The sequence below is a fragment of the Carettochelys insculpta genome, chromosome 1, assembly GCF_033958435.1.
Source record: "Carettochelys insculpta isolate YL-2023 chromosome 1, ASM3395843v1, whole genome shotgun sequence".
NCBI classification, from domain to species: Eukaryota; Metazoa; Chordata; order Testudines; family Carettochelyidae; genus Carettochelys; species Carettochelys insculpta.
The window spans coordinates 251306804-251326798 of record NC_134137.1 but is presented as its reverse complement, the minus strand read 5'-3'; the positions used below and the strand labels follow the sequence as shown (position 1 = coordinate 251326798).

The following is a 19995-nucleotide window of genomic DNA, read 5'->3' as shown; positions in this document are numbered from 1 at the left end:
GAGGTGCTGTGCAATATAACTTTATGCAGATGAGTCCTCTAACTTTAACTTTAAAGGGCCAAATTAATCAGTGAAACCAGGGGAGAAGTCATCAAGATTGAACTGAGCTCTAAGAATGCAAAACTTGTTTCACTGAACACATTCATGGGCTAGGTGCTGTTTGATCAGGGCAATCAACAGTTCCAGATGGATTCCTTGCAAATTGGTTAAATCAGCCAATCTCGCCTGCATAGGTAAGAAGGCTGACTCTGAGATTAAGGGACAAAAAGCTGTAAGAGCTGGGTTCTGTTCTTGTATGAGTCACTTCACATTAGCCTTTCTTGCTCAATTTTCCCCCCTTGGTCACAGACCGATGATGAAGCCGGCTCTTCTAATGCACTCTGAGATCTTGGGGGAAGCGGGGAAAGGCAATAGATTAAAAATGGGGTCCTGGTTTTTGTTGGTGTTTGTTTTATAAATGCTTCAGAGGGGTGCTTGGTGGAGAATGGTTTGGACTCTAGAAGTGCACAGTCATAGCAGAAGCAGTATCCTTGGGAGCACTGAACTGATTGATTTTCTTTTCAAATACAGCAACTACTAGATCAGATTTGTTCACCTACCACAGCAGTCACGCAGAAGATGCCTTTATCAAGGGCATCCAAGAAATATTCTCTGTAGTTGTCCCTCTAACAGCTGCCTTGAAGACTATGTTCTGTGTATGGCTGTTGCCCAGCTGAAAAAATACAGGAAACTGACTGGGAGTTGTACCTGTAATTTTCCTGTGACTAGCAGCACCATACGAATGAAATCTTGGGCCCCTCTCCCTTGAAGTCAATGGGAGTTTGGCCATTGACTTCAGTGAGGCCATGATTTCCCTCAAGGTCAGGTGCAGGATGTTTTGTGCACTGTGAGAAACAGCCATGTTTACCATAAGCATTTTGATGCCCCTGAGGGGTAGGAAAAACAGGAAAGTTTTCAATGAAGGGAGACCTACAAAGGAAAATCAGTGGGGCTGGGCTAGTGTGAACGGAAGAGGCTGGTGTAGCTACAGTGTGTGCTCATTGGGGAAAAAAAATAAATCCATGCAGCTCAGGATAAATTGATCCCATCTCTGCCTTCTCTTCCTGAGAAGGCCATGCAGAGTGCCTAGTTTCTCAAGAGGGGCTGAATCAGTGTGTAGAGCACTGCTCATAGATATGTTTGAGCTTCCAACAGCCCTTGAGCACTCCTATGTAGTAATCATCATATTAAGCTGCGGGATAAAAGGACTTGCCATTGTAATACTAGCTGATATTGCAGGTGCCACGGAGATTACTGCCAACCTCTCCTGGCATTTAATCAGGGGATAGAAGCTGGCTGATCTGTGATATAAAGCCCCATCTTCCTGTGCTGTGAAATAAGCAGACTATCCTGTCTGAATGTGTTTCAGTGGCAGCTTGAGGCATGAATCCGGGGGAGCCTTATTTATCTTTCATCACACAGCTCACTTTGTGTTTTGCCGCATTCACTTGCAATATTCATTAGAAATGGCCCCATACTTGCAAAGTTCAGGGTACTCCAATATTCAGTGGGGTTCAGATCCAGGGCCTTAGTTGAGCTCAATTTACAGACAGAGTTAAAATAACTTCACATCTAATTCAAGACTTCTCTGCATTTTAAGACTTACAATCAGCTTGAGAGATTTAGCTCTGCTCACGCTTGAGGTGGAAGCAAAATTCCATAGTTCAGGCTGCATTTGGATTAACACTTGTCAGTTAAACCCACTCTCTCTCTCACACTTTAATGATGCAGTTTCCTTTCTGAATGTAGCACAATCATTATCCAGGAAGCCATTGAATTTTCCATGTAACTTTTAAAAATGTACTGCCTTTTGCAGAAAAACTGCTGAGCTCCCCTTTTGCAGAGCTTTCCTGAAAACTTATCCTTTTGCCTTCCTCTAAAGGAGCATGTTTGCAATGACTCCCAAACAACATCTGACACTCACACTCTACCTATGTCTACGTCACAGTGATCTTTCGAAAAGTTCTTCCTCACGATCTCTTCCAAAAAACATTCTTTTGACCAAGAGCGTCCACACAGCCTCCGCTCTTGTGAAAGAATGGGCCATGGATCAAAAAAATCTAGTACCTTGAGGACTGCCTTTTAGGAAAAAAGGGCCTGTGAAGTGTCTACATGTGGGTTTTTTTTTTTTTTTTTTTGTTTTTTTTTTGTTTTTTTTTTTTTTGAAAGAAGGCGCTCTCACTGATCCAGGAGCGGATGAGGGCTTCCAGAAGAAGAGCTGTGTTCTTTCAACTTCAGATCAAAAGAGCACATTTTCTGTGTAAATGCGCTGTGTTTTCAAAAAAAAAAAAAAATCTGATTTCCCAAAATAACTTGCTGGTGTAGACATAGCCTCTCAAAACAGCTCAGGGCTAGTGCACTTTTCAAAAGAGGATCACAGAAGTGAAGTCATACATGGACAGATTACCTTTCCTGAGTCAACTCAATTATCACTGCTGGTAACGCCTGTCCAGGCTTGCCAGAATTCTGGTATTCTAGTTTGATGGAGGCAGTCAGAGTAACAGGGATTCTCCCTGGGTATGGTCAAGACCTTCCAGGGAAGAGGGATGCCTGGATGAGAGGCAGAATGAACATGATGTGGGAAAGGCAATGATGTTGGCTTGCAGGTGGGGAACATGAATCTCAGCCCCCTTCTCTTTAGATGGGCAGTTTCCCTCCCTACAACCTTGGCCCCATACTCCATTAGCTTCCCTGACTTTATGCCCTCCCCAGGCTTCCATGTATGCCCCTGAACCCCGTTCCACTTTGATTTTTAATACTGTTAATTCTTAAGATTTAATTTATACATATTGGAAATATCATTTAGTAAGAATGAGTAATCATAAAAATGAACGCGGCATTTTAACTCTATTAATGGCGCTCACACACGGCATTTACTGCCAGTTGAGGTTGTGGAAGGGTATACTGATCCACCCATAACTGAACCCAACTAATCTGTGTGGGGGTTTTTGGGTGGGGGTGGGGTGAACCTATTTGATTCTAAACAAACAGTTTTGACCCTTTTAAAAAAAAAAAAAAAAAAAATCAGCACTAATCAAACCTGGCTTCTATTTGCTGAATTCTGTCCGAATTTGATCCATATCGTTCAGTGCTCCAAAATTCATTTTCCAGTTAACTTCCCATTTGCCAAAAATAAAACTTCCCGGCGCTTCTGCCTGTCACATGTTCCATGTGATTGTGAAATTATTTGCCTTAAATTATGTGGTTGATGTCAAGATTTTGTATTTAGCTGTCACTGCGCTGTAATCATCAGAGTGCACAAATATCTAGGTGGAGTTTTTCCACAGACAGAAAAGGCAGCTGTGCAGCCAAATCACAAGAGTTTCTTTGAAAAGCTCTCATACCTGTTAAGGATAGTGGGAGCTGAGGTGACCTCTGGTGTTCAGCCTGAAGGTGGAGATTTATAGGCAGCAGAAAGGAGGTGCTGGGACTGAGTGAGAGGGCTGTTTAGTGGGGAGCAACAGGGGTGTTGAATGACTCAGCTGCTTATTACCTTTTTTCCTATTTGTGTTGGTGGGCTATAGAGTCCCATCTCTTGCGGCTCAAGAGGCAACCAACAGATGGGAGCTGGAATCCTGGGTTTTTTTCCAAATTTCAGGGTGTTCCCATAACCATTTATGGCTCAGGCCCATCATTAATGGTCAAAAGAGTAAGACAGAAAAATCACACAAATGTTTTATGACTTGTTTGTTGGTTTTGAGTGCTGTGATTTAGCTGTACTTTACTTTCTGTGAAATGCCACCTTGTGGCTGGATATGCTGACTGTAGCTTGTACTTAGAACAGTTTTACGGGTGTGCAAAAGGGCTACGACAAAATGATAAATGAGGCAAAATTATCTGGTGCACGTTTTGATGCATTCTCAACTTAACCCAGGTTTGCCGAAAGCACATTTGGGTTTCAAACCAATTTATTGGAAAGCTTAATGTCTGTTTCTCCTATCCCTTATTTTTGAAACCTCTTGCAGGCAAGAAACTTCTAAAACAGGTTCATTTTATTTCCTCTCTTTCTCTTTTTCTCTCTGCTCCCTATATTTTATTAAATTTGGAGCCCCTCAACCTTGAAAAGTGTCCCATTATACTGCTTTCTCCACCCAAGATGTTGCAGTGCTTGTTTTGTTTTTAAATCCTAAATATTACTAAGTTCTGTGTGTTGGAGCAAGGATGCAAGCATCAATTTCCTGTGCTAGCTTTGCCACTGACTTTCTTTCTTTGTGCAAATCTCTGTGGGCTGGATCCTCTGTTGTGCTGCAATCAGTTGCTATAACTGAGAATTCGAGAAGGTGCCTTTAATCCATTTGTGCTTTCTGTGATCCTTCATTCCCTGCAGAAGTTAGAGCACTAGCAGGAACATAGTCTATTCTGGTCCAGCCCCTGACATGTCCCATTTTATTCCTTTATGTACTAGGGACACTGCACAATCTGTGAAAGAAAAATTTGGAAAGAAGCTCTATGATGCACTACTGAAGTGAGTATGCAAATCACTTTGTATTGCAGAGAAGCCATTTGACTCGCCTGTGTTTATAGGTGTGTATTTTGGATGCAAGAAAAGAATTGGGGAGCAATAGGAAAAAATGGTGGCATTAGGGATCTAGGAAACCCACATTCAAGTCCCTGCTCAACAGTGGTGGTCTTGTGTTCTGAAAAGGTTAAATCCTATGTTACTTATCCGAACTGTCTTGGAAGACTGCATTTGATTTTTTTCAAAGGTGACGTAAGCATTTTAGAGTCTAAGAAGAGTCAATGGGAAGAGGCAGGCTCCTAAGTCACTTAGTTGTTTGAAAATGTTACCCTTTGTCTCAGGTCCCTTTCTGAACACAGGGATAGTACTATTTCCCTACCTCGCAGGGGTTTTGTGAGGATCAATACATGAAGAGTTGTAGGGCACTATGGTGATGAGGCCATATGAGTACCTTAGTCAGAATACTGGGGAACTTGGATGCATTGAAACTTTGATTGTAGTAGGTAGGAAGGAAGTCTCTGCACTCCTTTTTACATCATACTCACATTGATTACAAGGGAAGGTTAGCCTGAGCTGCAAGGTCTATACAGCCCCAAGTTCAAAAGAGTAGGTTGTTCTGTTTAGGTCTGGATTTTTTTTAAATGGAAATTAAATTTTGACACCCTCCAAAAGTTGACTCTTTTGAGACTTTTTTTCTTTTTCAAATACTTTTAAATACATCTAAGATGGAATTGTCACAAAAGCAGTGGGGGAGAAAATAAATGGTTCCGACATATGGATACAATAAAGAGGTAATAGAAAAAACTCGAAGAGCCTGAGTCAAAGCTGATTGAAGAGGCTGAAAAAAATTGTTTGATTTCAGCACATCTCTATTTGAGTTTCTTCATCTGCTCTGTGGCTATGTCTAGATTACAGGGATTTGTTCTCAGAAGTTTGTGCCAGAAGATGTCTTGCAACAAAACTTCTGTCAGCATATCGTGTCCAGACTGCAAAGCGAATCGGAAGAGTGATCCGCTCTGACAGAAAGTGGACAGACTGCCCAGCTGCTCCACTGGCAAAATGGCCAGCCCGAACCCCGTCAGGGCCATCCATTGGGACCTGCGTCCCAATCTGTGCCCTGGAGCATACTGCAGCCAAGTACATTAACAGCAAGGGATGCGTTTTGATGGTGCTGCAGGTGCTGGTGACCATGGTGGCCAGTTCAGACATTTACATCAGGTGGTTGGTTGTTCTGCAACTCCAGCCTGTGCCAGAGGCTGGAGATGGGCATGTTCATCCCCCACCATGAGCTGGCAGTTGGGGATGTTCAGATGCTACTGTGCATCTTGGGGGATGCCACCCACCCCCTCGTGTCCTGTCTGAAATCGTACACGGGCCAGCTGGGAACTGGTCAATGCCTGCCTCAGTTGGGCCAGCTGCAGCCTCAGCCTGGTGGTGAGGTGCAGCTGGCTGGGCCCTCAATCGGTGCAGGTCCAGCTGTAAGGAAGACAAGGAGGGGAGATGCTAAGTCATTCATGCAACACAGCCCCTGAGGGTGCGCCTGCACCCCTGCCCCGACCATGAGCACTGACTAACATCTCCTGGGCCCAGGGATGGGGATACCCCAGGAGCAGAGCCACATGTGGCCTGCACAACAGGCCCTGCCACACAGGGACGTGGCAGTGCCTTTGGGACCATGCTGATAGCTGTGTGTTTTGCCCCCCTCCCCCTGCTCAATGGGCTAGTGGCCAAGGGGGCTGTGCAGCTGTGGGGGGGGGTCTTATGGGTGGCAGGTGAGCCAGGAGCAGCCTCTCCCACCCTGGGGGGCCCCCCCACACCTGAGCAGGTGCTGCCTCTCGCCTGTGGGCATGGCGGGGTGCCAAACTCCTCAGCATGGCTGGGGTCAGGACAGTGCCCTTATGGCTAGCCTGCTTCCGGCCATGGCAGGTGCTGGCAGGGCACCCCCACCTGCCCCCTGGGGCTTCTCTGGCCTCCCGTGAGGCTGACAATGGGATGCTGCCCATGCCCGGGGGGCTGTCAGCTGGGTCTGGGTAGTGCAGACCACCTTGCACAGGATTCATTGTGCTGGGACCGCAGTGCGAGGTCCCGTCCAAGCTGGCCAGGCAATGCTTGCAGCATGCTGTGCTTGCACCCGCTTCCCAAGCCTGGGGAGGTGTGATGCATGGGGTGCTCACCGGAGGGGTCCTCCCCCCTCCAGCTCCGATGTCCTGGACATGGCCTGACTGCTGGGGACTGGGTCCAGGATGATGTACAGGCTGCTGCTGGCTGCCAGCTCTAGCAGGGGTTGGGGCTCAGAGGCCCCCTTCTCAGGGTGCTCCTGCTGCAGTGAGGGAACCTCAAGCACTGCACCTGTGATGCTGGGATGTGTCTTCCCCACCTCAGGATGGCACTGAGCTCCCTGTAGTAGGGGCAGGTGGCAGGTCCTTCCCCAGTGCGTCAGGCAGTGTCCTGGGCCTAGGCCTACCCCTGGTGCAGCTCCTTCACTTTTGCCCAGACCTGCCCCATCCTTCTGGAGGGAAGGAGGCCCCGGCCCCATTTAGCCAGGGCATTGGCCATCCTTGTATATGTCGGGGCATTGCAGCGCTTGGCCTTTGGGGCTTGGAGTGTCTCCTCCTCGTCCAAGAGAGCCTAGACCTCTGCCTGGGTCCAGGAGTGGGTCCACCTCTTGCTGCCCTGGGGTGGCTCTGGGACTCCTCAAGCTGGTCTCTCATGGGCCCAGCATCGTTGTGGTCTCCCAGCTGGACTGCCACGGGGAACGCTGGCTGGAAAGGAGTGGCTGTGAGGATGTTTGCACAGCAGCGTGTTGCTTTGCTGCTCATATGCTCTCCTCTCCCTGTGACTAAGAATGGCCAGAGGCAGAACCATGGAGCACTGCTTGTTGTGGACAGGGTGTTCCCCAGGACACCTGCGCAGCACACCAGAGGCCTCTTCTGTTGATGGAGAGTCTTCTCTCCCCCAACCTCCCTGCAGCCCAGAGCATACAGACCAGTGTTTTTTTTATTAACGGAGCTCCCTCAACAGAGGTGTTCTTCCTCATGGCAGCTGTACCAAGCTTGCTAACAGGAAGCACTTGGGAATCTGGGTGCTGCGTGGGTTTTATTGACAAATCCCTCTAGTCTAGACATAGCCTGTGTAACTTTAATGCAAACTCTTAATCCTAGTTTCTGAAAAGACTGAGAAGCTAGTTGGTCATATAGCCTGTCTGCATTGCCTTTGCAGAGGAGAAATTCCAGATTTGAACAAGATCCTTGACCGGGATGACTTAACCATAATGAAAAGAGCCATCTTTTCAACTCAGGTCAGAGAACAAAGTCTCTTTTTCACAAATATTGGATGGTAAAGATAAACAAGGTCATGAAGAAGGGTCTTGTATAGTGAACATATGTATGAATTAGATAATCATTGTCAATCATTCACATTTCCTATAACCACCTTTCTAACTCGGCATGTGTGGTGTGTGTGTGTTTTTTGGTTTTTTGCCTTTCCATTCTGTCTCAGTGTTTATTTTAAGAATTACTACCAAACTATCCCAGCTGCTTTTGGTAGCACAGGAGTACTCCCATCACCTCATGCATATCCCTGAACTCCTGGGTCCTCTCCTTTTTTAATAGTAAATTCAGTTTCTTCACAAGTCCTTCTCTTCCCACATCTCAGCTCTTGTTTTATTTCCCATCCCTACTTGATGCCTGGACTCTTCCATTTTTGAACTGCAGGGACAATTAACCATTACCATATCTAAGGATATAGGTGATTCTCCATCACTTAAAATCTTTAAGTCAAAATGGGTGTCTTTTATAAAAGAGCATCTACTACAAACAGAATTTATTGGGCTAGTTAAAGAATTGCTAGTGTTTTGCTTTTTTTGTTTTTTTTTTTTTTTTTAAAAAATCATGTCTCTATTATGTAAGAGATTAGTTTATCACAATGATCCTTTCTGACCTTAAAACTGAAGTGAAATCCAATTCCTAATGAAGTCAATGGCAAAAATTCCATTGACTTCAAAGGGTCCAAGGCTGCACCCCAAGACTCTTAACAGATTCTTTGGCAGCATGTTTTTTGTGCCTTGATCAAAGTTTGCCTTTATTCTGATGTAGCGACAGTCTCTGCCTCCTGTGACCACCCACAACATGATTGATGATTCCAATGACCCAATCCTCAATACCATCCGGCGCATTGGACTCTTCAATAACCGCACAGACAGAGTTAAGGTAAAGTCTGTCTGATGTTTTTTGTTTTTTTCCCTAGGGGAATTTCGTTAAACTACCTTAACCTTAGTATTGGGGAAGTGTGGTTATTCTACTAGAGATGTGGGATAAAATATCCAACACCTCTTCAAATAGCAACAGCCAGTTGCTTTTGACAGTTGCAATCTGCTCATTACCCACAGAATTTGAAGGGATGCATTTAACATTGGGGTGGCATATCTGTTAAAACCTTCAAGATAGACTCTTTGAAATCCTGGCCCCATCAAAGTCAATTGCTAAAGACCCATTGCATTTTTTTTGAGGCTGGGATTTCGCATGCTGGGTCTGCCACCCATTTATCTAAGTAAATGTGTCTGTTTACACAAATCTAATAACGGGACCTTTTGACCTTGCTGTCTTTCAAATTATCATGGGTCCTCTCTAGCTGTGGTAGGCAAACCCACTGAAGATTGAGCCTGTATTGCCAAGATGCCTTCTGCCCACATTTCCAGGTAGGGCTGCCCACAGCTGATATGACTAAGAAAAGGTACCATGTGTGCGGAAGGGTCACGGGAAACAAATTAAGGTACCAAAATTATCACCTGGGCAATGCACAAATAGAATTAGGGAGGAACATACGGAACTGGAATGTCCCTCCTATGCTTTTGCTAGGGATGAAGGAGCTGTTTGATCTTATATAACTTAAAAATTGATTTTACTTTTGGTGGTGGTGTAATTGTTGACTATGCAGGTGATACTACACCCAGAGTTCCTGTCTTCAACAAGTCCATTATTACCCATGGACTATGAAGATTTTGTTAGAGGCTGCCACCTTGGGGTGTTTCCATCCTACTATGAGCCATGGGGTTACACTCCAGGTAAGCAATCTTTTGTCTGATCATTGTCAGATATTTAATATACATTCTATTGCTGGTGGGGGTGGGGGAGCATTTATAGAGAGGGAGGGGCTGGAAATTGAGCATCTATTGTATTGAACTCTGTTTTTTCTCCATCACAAAGCTTCTCCTGATGGCAGAATTCTTAGATTGGATTTTTAGCTGCTGTATGTTGTCATTGTTCCATAGGCCAAAAAACTTCCTAGTGCTTTCCCAGGTCAGAGCTCAGACTTTCCCCATGTAATCTTTCTGCCTGCATTGGAAGACAAATCCATAGGGTGGGTGGGTGGCAATAACAAACATCCATCTGTGAAAATAGAGGTTGGGAGGAATAATCGCAATAATGAGGCAAGAAAATAGAATCCAAAATGTCCTTAGAGCGCTGTAATTACACACAATCACATATTATGCATGTTTGCTACCTATTCCAAATATTTTCACAATCTGCTGGATATGTCTATTGGTATTTTACCACGAGCACTTACAAGTTAGTGATAAAGATAAAGGACACAGTAAGTGGAGAATACTAGTGATGCTCACAGAGACCACTCTTCATGACATGCTGGCATATGACCAAGACTTTTGGGGGAAAGCTATAAAATGGCCAGCTCCAAATAGGAAAGTGTCAAGAAAGATGATGGCTTACAAGTAGTAATATATAAGCCTCATAGGATTGTGCAGGGGTGGAGGGGAAAATATTTGAATTTATAATTATGGCCCAGATTTCTAAGATATCTTGGTGTCAACTCCCATCATGCCCAAATATCTTTCAGGGTGCAGGGCTGAGTGCCTAACTTCCATTTGTGCCTTTGAAAAATATCTCCCTTAGTTACGATGTGCATCTGAAAGCTTGGGAGCTTCATCTGTAGGCTAACTTTTTTTGTTAGTTCCACTCAGATTCATTAGCTGTCACAAGATCAAGCTTTCTCAGACAAAATTTAATATTTCCTGTTTTCTTGTTCCAACTGGGTCACAATTATTTAGCTGTATTTTAGCACATGCTCCTCATCCCAGCCCAAACATCAAATGGAAAGATAAATGTGGGAGCTGAGGAAGATTTTGATATTAGACATCGTTAGCTTCACATAGAAAAGTTTGGCTGGTACTTAGTTTGGAGGAATGTTTCCCTCATCCTGCCTAATTGGTTACCCATATGAAACTCCCAAGAAGAAAAATAGACCCTCTGATGCATTATTAGGTTCATCCTAATCCTAAATTTGATGTCTGATATTACTCCTATTGCCATGTAGTTTTTTAAATGGTATTTTATTGGTTAAAGCACTAAACTCATTTAAACCATATGCTGCTTGTGCAGGGAACATGCCTTTTTTTATGGAAGAACCTGTCGATGCCCAATACATAGTAATAAATAATTACTCTTGGGAAACTGAGGCCCAAGTCCTGTATTTGGGCAGTTGGAGTTGTAAATATGTACATGAAATGAGCACTGGCACCTGCTGTTTGCATATTTCCTTTGGTTTTGAATGGCCTGGATATTGCATTTAGGCTCCTGTGTGCGTGAACAGTGAGCTCACTGGGTAACGCTTTGGAGCTAGCTGGAAAGTAGAACTAAATACTTCCAAAAATTGAAGAAAAATCCACCGCTCATCAAAATGTCACTTTGCACTTTTTTGGCCAAATAGTGGCAGCAGCAGGGTGGGGGAGGGCAGACGTCATAAAAATTAAGAAGGCCTTTCATTGAAATTTTCTGACCAACAGGTATTGACAGGACTTTACATCTTATTTTCTGTTTTTTCCATTCGCTCAAGCTAAAACCAGGCAAAGCATACTGACATGAAATCTCTTCTGTCTTTTGGTAGCTGAGTGCACTGTGATGGGCATTCCCAGTGTGACCACAAACCTCTCTGGATTTGGCTGTTTCATGCAGGAGCATGTAGCTGACCCAGCTGCTTATGGTGAGCTTGTTAACCATGCTTCAAATTGTATCAGATTTAGGAACCCAACTAACCAGCTGTTTTGTGACTGCATGTTTTATATTCTCTCATCCCAGAATAAATTGAGGGACAATCCCCAAAGTTCAGCTGTTTTGGTTTGAGTTGAAAGTTGAGGTGTTATTCCAAAACCTTTCCACTGCTGATACTTCTCGTCCTTTTTGGTCTTCCCCAAACCTTGCTAGTTTGTTAGCCTTTCTTCCAACTTATTTCCTTCAGTCACTTCTAATTAGACTATATTACTTGTTTTAGGAAGTGATGGAAATCTGACTGTACTTAAGAATCCTTGCTGGATTTGCTGGGGAAGTAGCAACTGAGTGTAGCATCCGAGAGAGTGCGAGAGGATAACTCAGCTAAACCAAACAGGGATGCTTAATTACAGTAAGGCTCTTTTACATGACTTTTTATGATGTAATGGAGCCTTATATGCTTCCTAGAAAGAGATCTAAGGGTCATAGTGAACCACAAATTAAATACGAGTCAACAGTGTGGTGCTATTGCCAAAAAAAAAAAAAGGCAAACTTAATTTGGGTAAGTGTTACTGGGAGTGTTGTAGGCAAGACACAAGAAATACTACTTTCACTCTATTTTGTGCTGTGGTGCCCAGAACTGGACACAGCACTCTAATGAAGGCCTAAATATTTCAGGAGACGTGGACAAATTGGAAAGAGAAAAGCAACAAAAATGATTTGTCTAGAAAACATGACCTATGAGGGAAGACTGAAAGAATTGATTGTTTAGTCTAGAAAAGAGAAGATGGTGGGGATGCGATAATGGTTTCAAGTACCTAAACAGTTGTTACAAGGAGGGAGAAAAGTTATTCTCCTTAACCTCAATGATAGGGCAAGAAGCAGTGGGCTTAAATTGCAGCAGGGGAAGCTTAGGATATAAATATAGGAAAATCTTCCAATCGCAGTGGTTAACTACAGGAATACATGGCCTGCAGAGATTGTCTAACTTGCTCGTAAACCCCAGTGATGGAAATTCCACAAACACCTATCTGGGATGATCTAGAGGGTGCAGGGGACTAGACTTAATGACCTCTTATAGAACTGGAAGAAACTTTGATTCTGTGATTATAAATACGAAGGAAGGCTCAGGTACTTGAAATCAATTGGAGCTTAGTGGCTAAATATGGTAAGAAATAGGATGTGGCATTGAGTCTTCAAGAAAAAGTTGGTGTTTATTGGGTTGAAAAAGAACAAGATACAGTATCTTTATGATGCACCAGTATTATGGAATTTGAAGGTGTGTTGACAGACTTTCTCAGATCACAACCAGTTCTCCCCAAAATTCCAAAACGTACATGCATGGCTATGTCTTGACCAAAAAATTAGGTGCGTCATGTAGGCAGCTACCTGGCTGTAACATCCTACTGGTGACCAAGTAGTATACATTTTTTTTACCTAATTTTTGAAAGCCCTGTTCAGTCAAAAGTAGGGAGATGAAACATTGACCTGGACTAGTGACACCTGAGGTAATTAAATGTGCCTTATCTCCACTTGGATTTTACTTTGAAATAGCTAACTCAAGCTAGCTGTCTTTTTATATAAAAACATCACCTCTTGCAAAGAAGACCTGGTCTGTGTCCTAGGGTTTTTTTCTTATCTGCTGAACTTCACACCACCAAGCCCTGACAGGTAATAAAGAATGTACAGTAAACCCTTGAGATACGTGCAGTCAATTTCCATGCGTCTCAAGTTAACGTGACTGAAAGTCAGGCAGTGGAAAGACGGCTCCTGTCAGGGGCAGCAGCCTGACTCTTGCCACCCCTGACAGGAGCACTTTTTCCAAGATTCTCTTGTGGGTGGGAGTTTGACTCATGGCTGCTGCCCCAACAGGGTTTACTGGACTGCCATTTCTTGAAAATGGAAGAGTGAATATATTATACAAAGGCACTTGAACCCTTTTTGCACAGACTTTAAAATAGAATAAAGGCCTTCCTGAGTTGAGATCTGCCACATTTCAACCTGAAAGGAAAAATATTGAAACTTTTCTCAGCAGCTGCTGAAATGGCCTGTTAGAATGGAAATACTTGTCAATCCTTGTTCCACTTAATTAAAAAACAAATATAACCACTTAAGGTTGTGTAAAGAGAGGTAGAATTGAATTGACAAAAGCCCACTTCCATACATGCTCATCTGTAACTTTGTACCCTCAGGCATTTACATAGTTGACAGGAGGTTCCGTTCTCCGGATGAATCCTGTAACCAGCTGACGCAGTTCTTGTATGGATTTTGCCAGCAGTCCCGGCGCCAGAGGATCATCCAGAGAAATCGAACTGAGAGGCTCTCAGACCTACTGGACTGGAGGTTTTTAGGCAGGGTATGTGAAAGTGTGTTATACACCCACTAAAAGCTGTTGGCCCAGATGCACATCCATCACAGTAGTTATAGGGGATAGAACCTGTCCTCATTAGTACCAAAGCTCCCATCCAGGGAAATCTCCCTTTTAACTTAGACAGACCTGTGCCTACTCACTCCCAAATGGCAGAGAATCACCTTGCTCTGCTTGTTTTATACAGAAGATTACAGGATCACAGCTTGTCACAGTAAACTGTCATTTCAGTATGGGCGCTTGAAATGAACCATCCTGATGGAGTTTGAAGTCTTACAAAACCATCAGACTACCCCAGGAAAAAAACCCTCAAGTTTTGATCAATTATATCATGGCAATGTGCCCATAGTGTTACAAGAGCCATCTCAGAAGAGGCAGCCTCAGTGATACATGACCTTCAGTTTTTCTTCAGCGCCACCTTTTGAGAAGATAATAGTGTTACTTCTCCTTTTTCATTGCCTAAATTTGCCCAAGTCTTCATTAGGTTCTTGCATATGTATGTTGCTTCTGTTTTTATATTGCAGTACTACATGCATGCCAGACACCTGGCTCTGAGCAGAGCTTTCCCAGATAAATTTGAGATGGAACCAAATGCTCCACCAGAGGTATGTCGCTCCTTATGGGTGACTTGTGTGTGCATTTTAACTCATGTCTCTAGAGGGAAAAAGAGAGGGTCATCGAAAAGCGTTGGGTTTAACCTAAAACAATGTTTACTTTAGTTCAACGTATTTAATTACAAGTTGAATTCTGCTAGAACAGTGTGTATGTCTGAAAGAAAACCCCACCAGCTGGAATAGGGATTTATGAAACAGAATTTGTAAAGAGAAGTAGATGCTTGAGACTAATTGTCTCATCAAAAATTAGATCTGATCTACTTCATTGTTTTGTATTTTGCTAAATTTTTATAGTTGCTGCAGGGTGAGTTAGGTTCAGTGGTTTTTGAAATGAATGCGCAGATTAAGGAGATGGATTAGGATTATTTTAGAATCCCTTCCAGGCTGTTCAGAGTTAGAGCAAGAGTAAAAGCTTTGGAAATCTACATCAGCAATAAGACCTTAGAGCTGACTCATGACAGACCCTTAGTGTTAGAAGTTAACCGTTCCACATGTGTGCAAAGCCAGTGTTGCACTCCTCCAAAGATACAGCAAGTACAAGGTTGTAACGTATCTTATACAAAAGGTAGTTTCCTTTAGACTGGAAATAAGGTCTCAAATGTCAATTTATAATAGTAATATTTAAGGCTTTACAGTGTATTTCCATCTCAGAAGTGCACTCTGCGTACAATCCATATTTTTAACTACCAAAAATATTACTCTTAGTGTGAATCTTTTTACACCAAGAATTTTCAGAAAGCTGAACCCTATGGGGCACAGAGTGTGATATGAGCAGGTAACTGTGCCTGAAAATATCTCTGCAACCCAGATTGCACTTACCATGAACGACAGTTGCAACCGCTAGTGCTATGAGAGAGGCCTGACAAAGCCTTCAGCTCTTGAATGGCTCCTAATCGGTTGGAAGGAGAATTTTGCTTGTAGGGTTTGAACTGTACATAAACTTAAGAGGAGGGAGAGGTTGGCCATTGAGTTACTATATGGAAAATTAGCAGAACCCTTAATTTGTAGTTGCTGCCTCTGTTTCCCCTCATCACTCCATTTTAAGACCTGCAGCTTCCTGTTACCATGAAGAATATGGAGTTTTCCTGTTTAAATTTGTATTTCAAATTCCCAGGGCCTTGGGCTAAATCATGCCTGCCTAGCATGGTCCTGGGGAAAAAACAAGTTGCGTTGCTGTCCAAGGGTGAGCCCCAGGATGCCTCCAAGAGCTCCTGGCCAATCAGGTGGAGCATGTCAGCAGCTATACTCCATTATGGGCTGCGGCTTACTCCCCCGCTACATCAATATGGGCCTGCAGGCCCAGGCTGAGAGTCATTTGACAGTGTGTGGTCCCCAGAGGAGAAGGAAGAGGATGTGCCCTGCACTCTTCAGAGTTCTCCCTGGCCCTCTGTGTAGGCAGCACAGCAGATGCAGAACACCTCTGTCCTGTTTTGCTTGATATTTTCCCCCCATAGGATTCCTCTGTGTAAGTTACATCAGCTTTGACTCCCTATCACATGGGCAGTAAATAATTTTAAGGGAGTCTAACTCTCATGCAGGTGTAGCCTCCATTAACTTGAACATCATTTTTGCATGGGCCCTGTGACCATGTTGACCTGTGATTACTCTGTGTAAACAGGCTGCAGTGGTGTCATATTAATTTCTTGCTTATGTCCCTGGCAGACGGAAGGTTTCAGGTACCCCAGACCTTCATCCGTCCCACCATCACCTTCCGCGTCTCAGCATTCCAGCCCTCATCATAGCGAAGGGGAGGATGATGAGGATGAGCGCTACGATGAGGATGAAGAAGCCGAAAGAGATAGGCAAAACATCAAGTCCCCTTTTTCCTTAGGAGTCCTGCCACAAGGAAAGAAAAAGCTGCATGGAGAGTATAGGAACTGAATTCCTTTGTCACCCCAATGTGGTGTTTTTCTGTTAGAGGATCCAAGTTATAGGCTAATCTGTGTTAAGGGCAGTACTGTGTGGTTAGGGAATCTTAACATTACTTGGTTAAGCTGCTTGAAAACCTAATTATATTTTACCCTACAAGTGAGTGGTAATTCTCCTTTCAGCCTTGGAGGTAGAAGTTTTTTTCCAAACCTTACTTAACCTAGAGAATGTGACAAATCCTGTGTGATAGCTCTGGCTAGTTGGTACATACAGACAAAAATATGATCGATTAGTATAATTATTTGAACTTACTTGTAATCCATGAAGATGGGTTTCTTAGTCATTCCTAAAGAATACCTACTCGCATCCTTTTCTCTGCCCTTGTGGACAGACACCCCCTCAAACTGGAATATTTTGAAGAAATTGTTACCAGCAAAAACTTCGGAAGGTTGAAAAAATGTTGGAAAGAAAGTTGTTGTTTGGCTTTTCTGTTGTTTCTCCTGTTCTAAATCTACAATTTAAGTATTTTGGTAAAAGTGTACAGAATAGTCTTGATGCTGCCTGTGGTGGGGGGAAGTCTGTGTTACTCTCTGGGCATTTTCATATAAAGTCACCTTATGGTGGTATTGAGAGCCATAAAAAAAGCATACCCCTTTTTCTGGTTTCTTTTGAATGCTTCATTTTATTTCATTTTTATTCTCTCCACAGAGGTTTGGAGAAATAAATTCATGAGACTTGGCACAAGCAAGCTATAAAATTCCTAGAAATGAGTCTGTGCCTCTGAGTAAATCCACATATCGCTGAGATACTATTGTCGCAAAAAAAATCTGAACTTAAAAGGCTTAGCTCTGTGTGGGACTAGGAAACTTCTAATACCAGAAGGCCTCCTATGGAAATGACTTAGCAGCATCTGTTGTTAATAAATGTGCTGTACGACTTCCACAGCCCACTGAGGTTAGGATACTATTGTGGTAGACATTGTAGAGCGAATGCTTGTCTGAAAGATCTGAGTAGACTGAGCATAAGAGGGTACTTAAAGACACAAAGTGGCACAATGACTCACTGAAGAACACCACACAATGGATCAACAGCAGAGAAGTGAACAGCACCTAGTTCAACGGAGTCTTAGTACAGAGCTCTTGTAGACCAGGTGGACCCTTCTAACTGTAATGCAGGGAAAATAAATGGTCCCAAGCTCTTGTGCCCTGTGTACCAAATGTGGGAAGTTGCCTTTTAAAATATCTGACAATCTCTCATGTGAAAAATCCTATCACAAGCAAAAAATGTGGGATTGCAATAATGAGTAGTGCTTTTCTTAAGGTTAAGGTGCTCTCTCAAAGGCTGCCCTGACTTACCTTGTTCCCACAGAAGCCTATTCAGTTCAGCATGCACCCCAAGATGGCATTGTCTGTATAGTTCTTTTCAGTTTCTAGGGTCCTGCATACTAAGGTAAATGAACTACAGTACTAAGTTGTGATGGACTTCTGAAAATTTTAATGAGTCCCATTTTCAAAGGTACCTGGCATTAAATCAATGGGAGTGAAGTACTTAAATGCCTTTTGGGTCTCCAGCACTAGGAGTGAACTAAAATGAAACTTGGGCTCCTAACTGTCTAAGGACCAGATGCTTAAAGCTATTTAAGCAGTTAAAGAACAATGTCCTCAGTAGGATTTTTAAAGGCATATAGGCCCTACTGGAAGTTACTTCTGAAGTCACTTGTTAAAATGGGACTTAAGACCCACAAGTCATGTAGGTGCTTTTTAAAATTTTACACTAGAAGGAAAACAGGTTTGTATGGCACAAAGCTATGTCTAGATATCCAGTCACTCGCTGCCCTGTGACAGGGTGAAGAAATAACTAAATCAGATGACACTTTCAATATACAGTAAATATGCCTTTTGTTCACAAAACTTCCTGAACTGGGAGGGAGAGTAGGGAAGAACAGCTGATTTTTCAGCATAAAAGTGTTTGTGATGAATATTCTTCCCTATTCTAGTAATTTTTTTTCTTTTACTCAAATGTCCTATTCAGGTTGAATAGGATAGAATAGCCAATCCATGCTCTGGCTGCATCTACATTTGTAAGTTCTTTTGGGCAGACGGGGGAACAAAAAAAAAAGAACCTGGGGAACATCTACACACAATGCACTCTTTCAATCTGAAATCAAAAGAACACAGCACTTTTTCTGGTGACCCTCTTCCTCTCCCAGATGTGGAAGAATGCCTTTTTCTGAGAGTCTTTTGTGGGGGGAGCTGGGGTGGGGGGAATTGTGTGTAGATGCCCTGCAGCCCCTTTTTCCAAAAGAGCAGTCCTCAGGGCTCTGTGTTTTTATTTCCCAGCCTGCCCCTTTGAAGGAGGAGAGGCTGTGTGGATGCTCTTTATTGAAAGAGCAGAGTGTTTGTGTGTACACATGCTCTCTTTGGGAAGAAGCTTTTTTCCGGGAGAGCTTCCAGAAGAACTTTTTGAAAGATTGATGTAGTGTAGATGTAGCCTCTGTTGGTACAAATAAGCAAGGTGTTGCTCACATAATGCAGCTGCATGCCAGGGCAGGAAACATGGTTCCCACAAAGTTCCTACAAGAATTTGGAAGATTTTGAAGTGTTTTCAATCCAACCTAGCATGAAAAGTCAAAGTCTAAACATTTTCTGACCAAAACATAGAGTATCAGCTTGGATCGTTTGAAATGTGTTGATGACTTTGTTTAATTTTGTTAATCTTTTTATGACTTTTTTCTTAAAAATAACTTAAATTTTGAAACACAACTCACCATGGTCTGCAATTGAAACTTATTCATTTTGAAAATGTTAATAGAACATTTTGAAACTTTCTCCCTCAAATATTTTCTAAGCAGGAAATTTTTGAAAATGGCCCTAAACTGTTTTGGTTTAAACAAATTCAAACAAACCTTCCCACTCAATGTCAGATCAAAAATTTACTAACCAGCCCCACTTAACTACTTTTTAAATATGCCTCAAAGTTTCAGTGAGCAACTTACACGATCCCAGTGTGTAGATTCCCACCAGGTTAAAGCCTGTACCCATTCTTATCCATACTTTCTGTACATAAGACCATTGGGTAAAACAGTAAACTGGCTTGTGCTCAAATGACAAAAATATCTCAATGACACCCAGTTATTTGTTTCAATCTCATCAAGCTCACATACAGCAGCTTCCTGCACAACTGGCTGAAAAGTACCTGGTTCAAGCTTAACTCATATGAGAGTGAGAAGATGCTGGTTGAAAGGGGGGGGGGGGGGGGAAACCCTTTTGATGTGGCAGAAATCCTTCTGTCTAGGGCCTCTGACCTCTGCTTGTCAACCTCATGCATGGTCTCTTGCCGCCCAAATAGCAGCAGCATACTTTCTAGCTGACACTAGCATGAATAGTGTCCTTCCTTACAGTAGTCAGAGTGAGCTTAGGTCTCGTACCTGTAGGGTTACTCATTCAAATTCTGCCCCCAGCTTGTTCTCAAGTGGATGATGTATTTTAAATATTGCCAATCGCTTTCCCCTTTTGACCATGTGAAGGGGGCAAAGACGCAAAGTCGGTCTTCATTCAAGATACCCAACTCACCAGAGGCCAACCTCCACTGATTTTCATATCATTCATTGGCATCTGGGGTTAGTTATCCTACTGACAACACAAA

At 43.1% G+C, this 19995-nt stretch overlaps 1 protein-coding gene across 1 annotated transcript in view; it reads left to right on the top strand.

The window, feature by feature from the left end:
• Positions 1-16989, top strand: part of GYS2 (glycogen synthase 2) — a 62782-nt gene extending 45793 nt beyond the window's left edge. The window contains exons 9-16 of the mRNA XM_074983721.1: positions 4445-4504; positions 7718-7796; positions 8593-8706; positions 9434-9560; positions 11399-11494; positions 13692-13855; positions 14392-14472; positions 16144-16989. Of these exons, the coding sequence (XP_074839822.1) occupies positions 4445-4504; positions 7718-7796; positions 8593-8706; positions 9434-9560; positions 11399-11494; positions 13692-13855; positions 14392-14472; positions 16144-16362 (940 nt within the window). The 3' untranslated portion in view covers positions 16363-16989. The remainder of the gene's footprint in view (positions 1-4444; positions 4505-7717; positions 7797-8592; positions 8707-9433; positions 9561-11398; positions 11495-13691; positions 13856-14391; positions 14473-16143) is intronic.
• The last annotated feature ends 3006 nt before the right edge of the window (positions 16990-19995 follow it).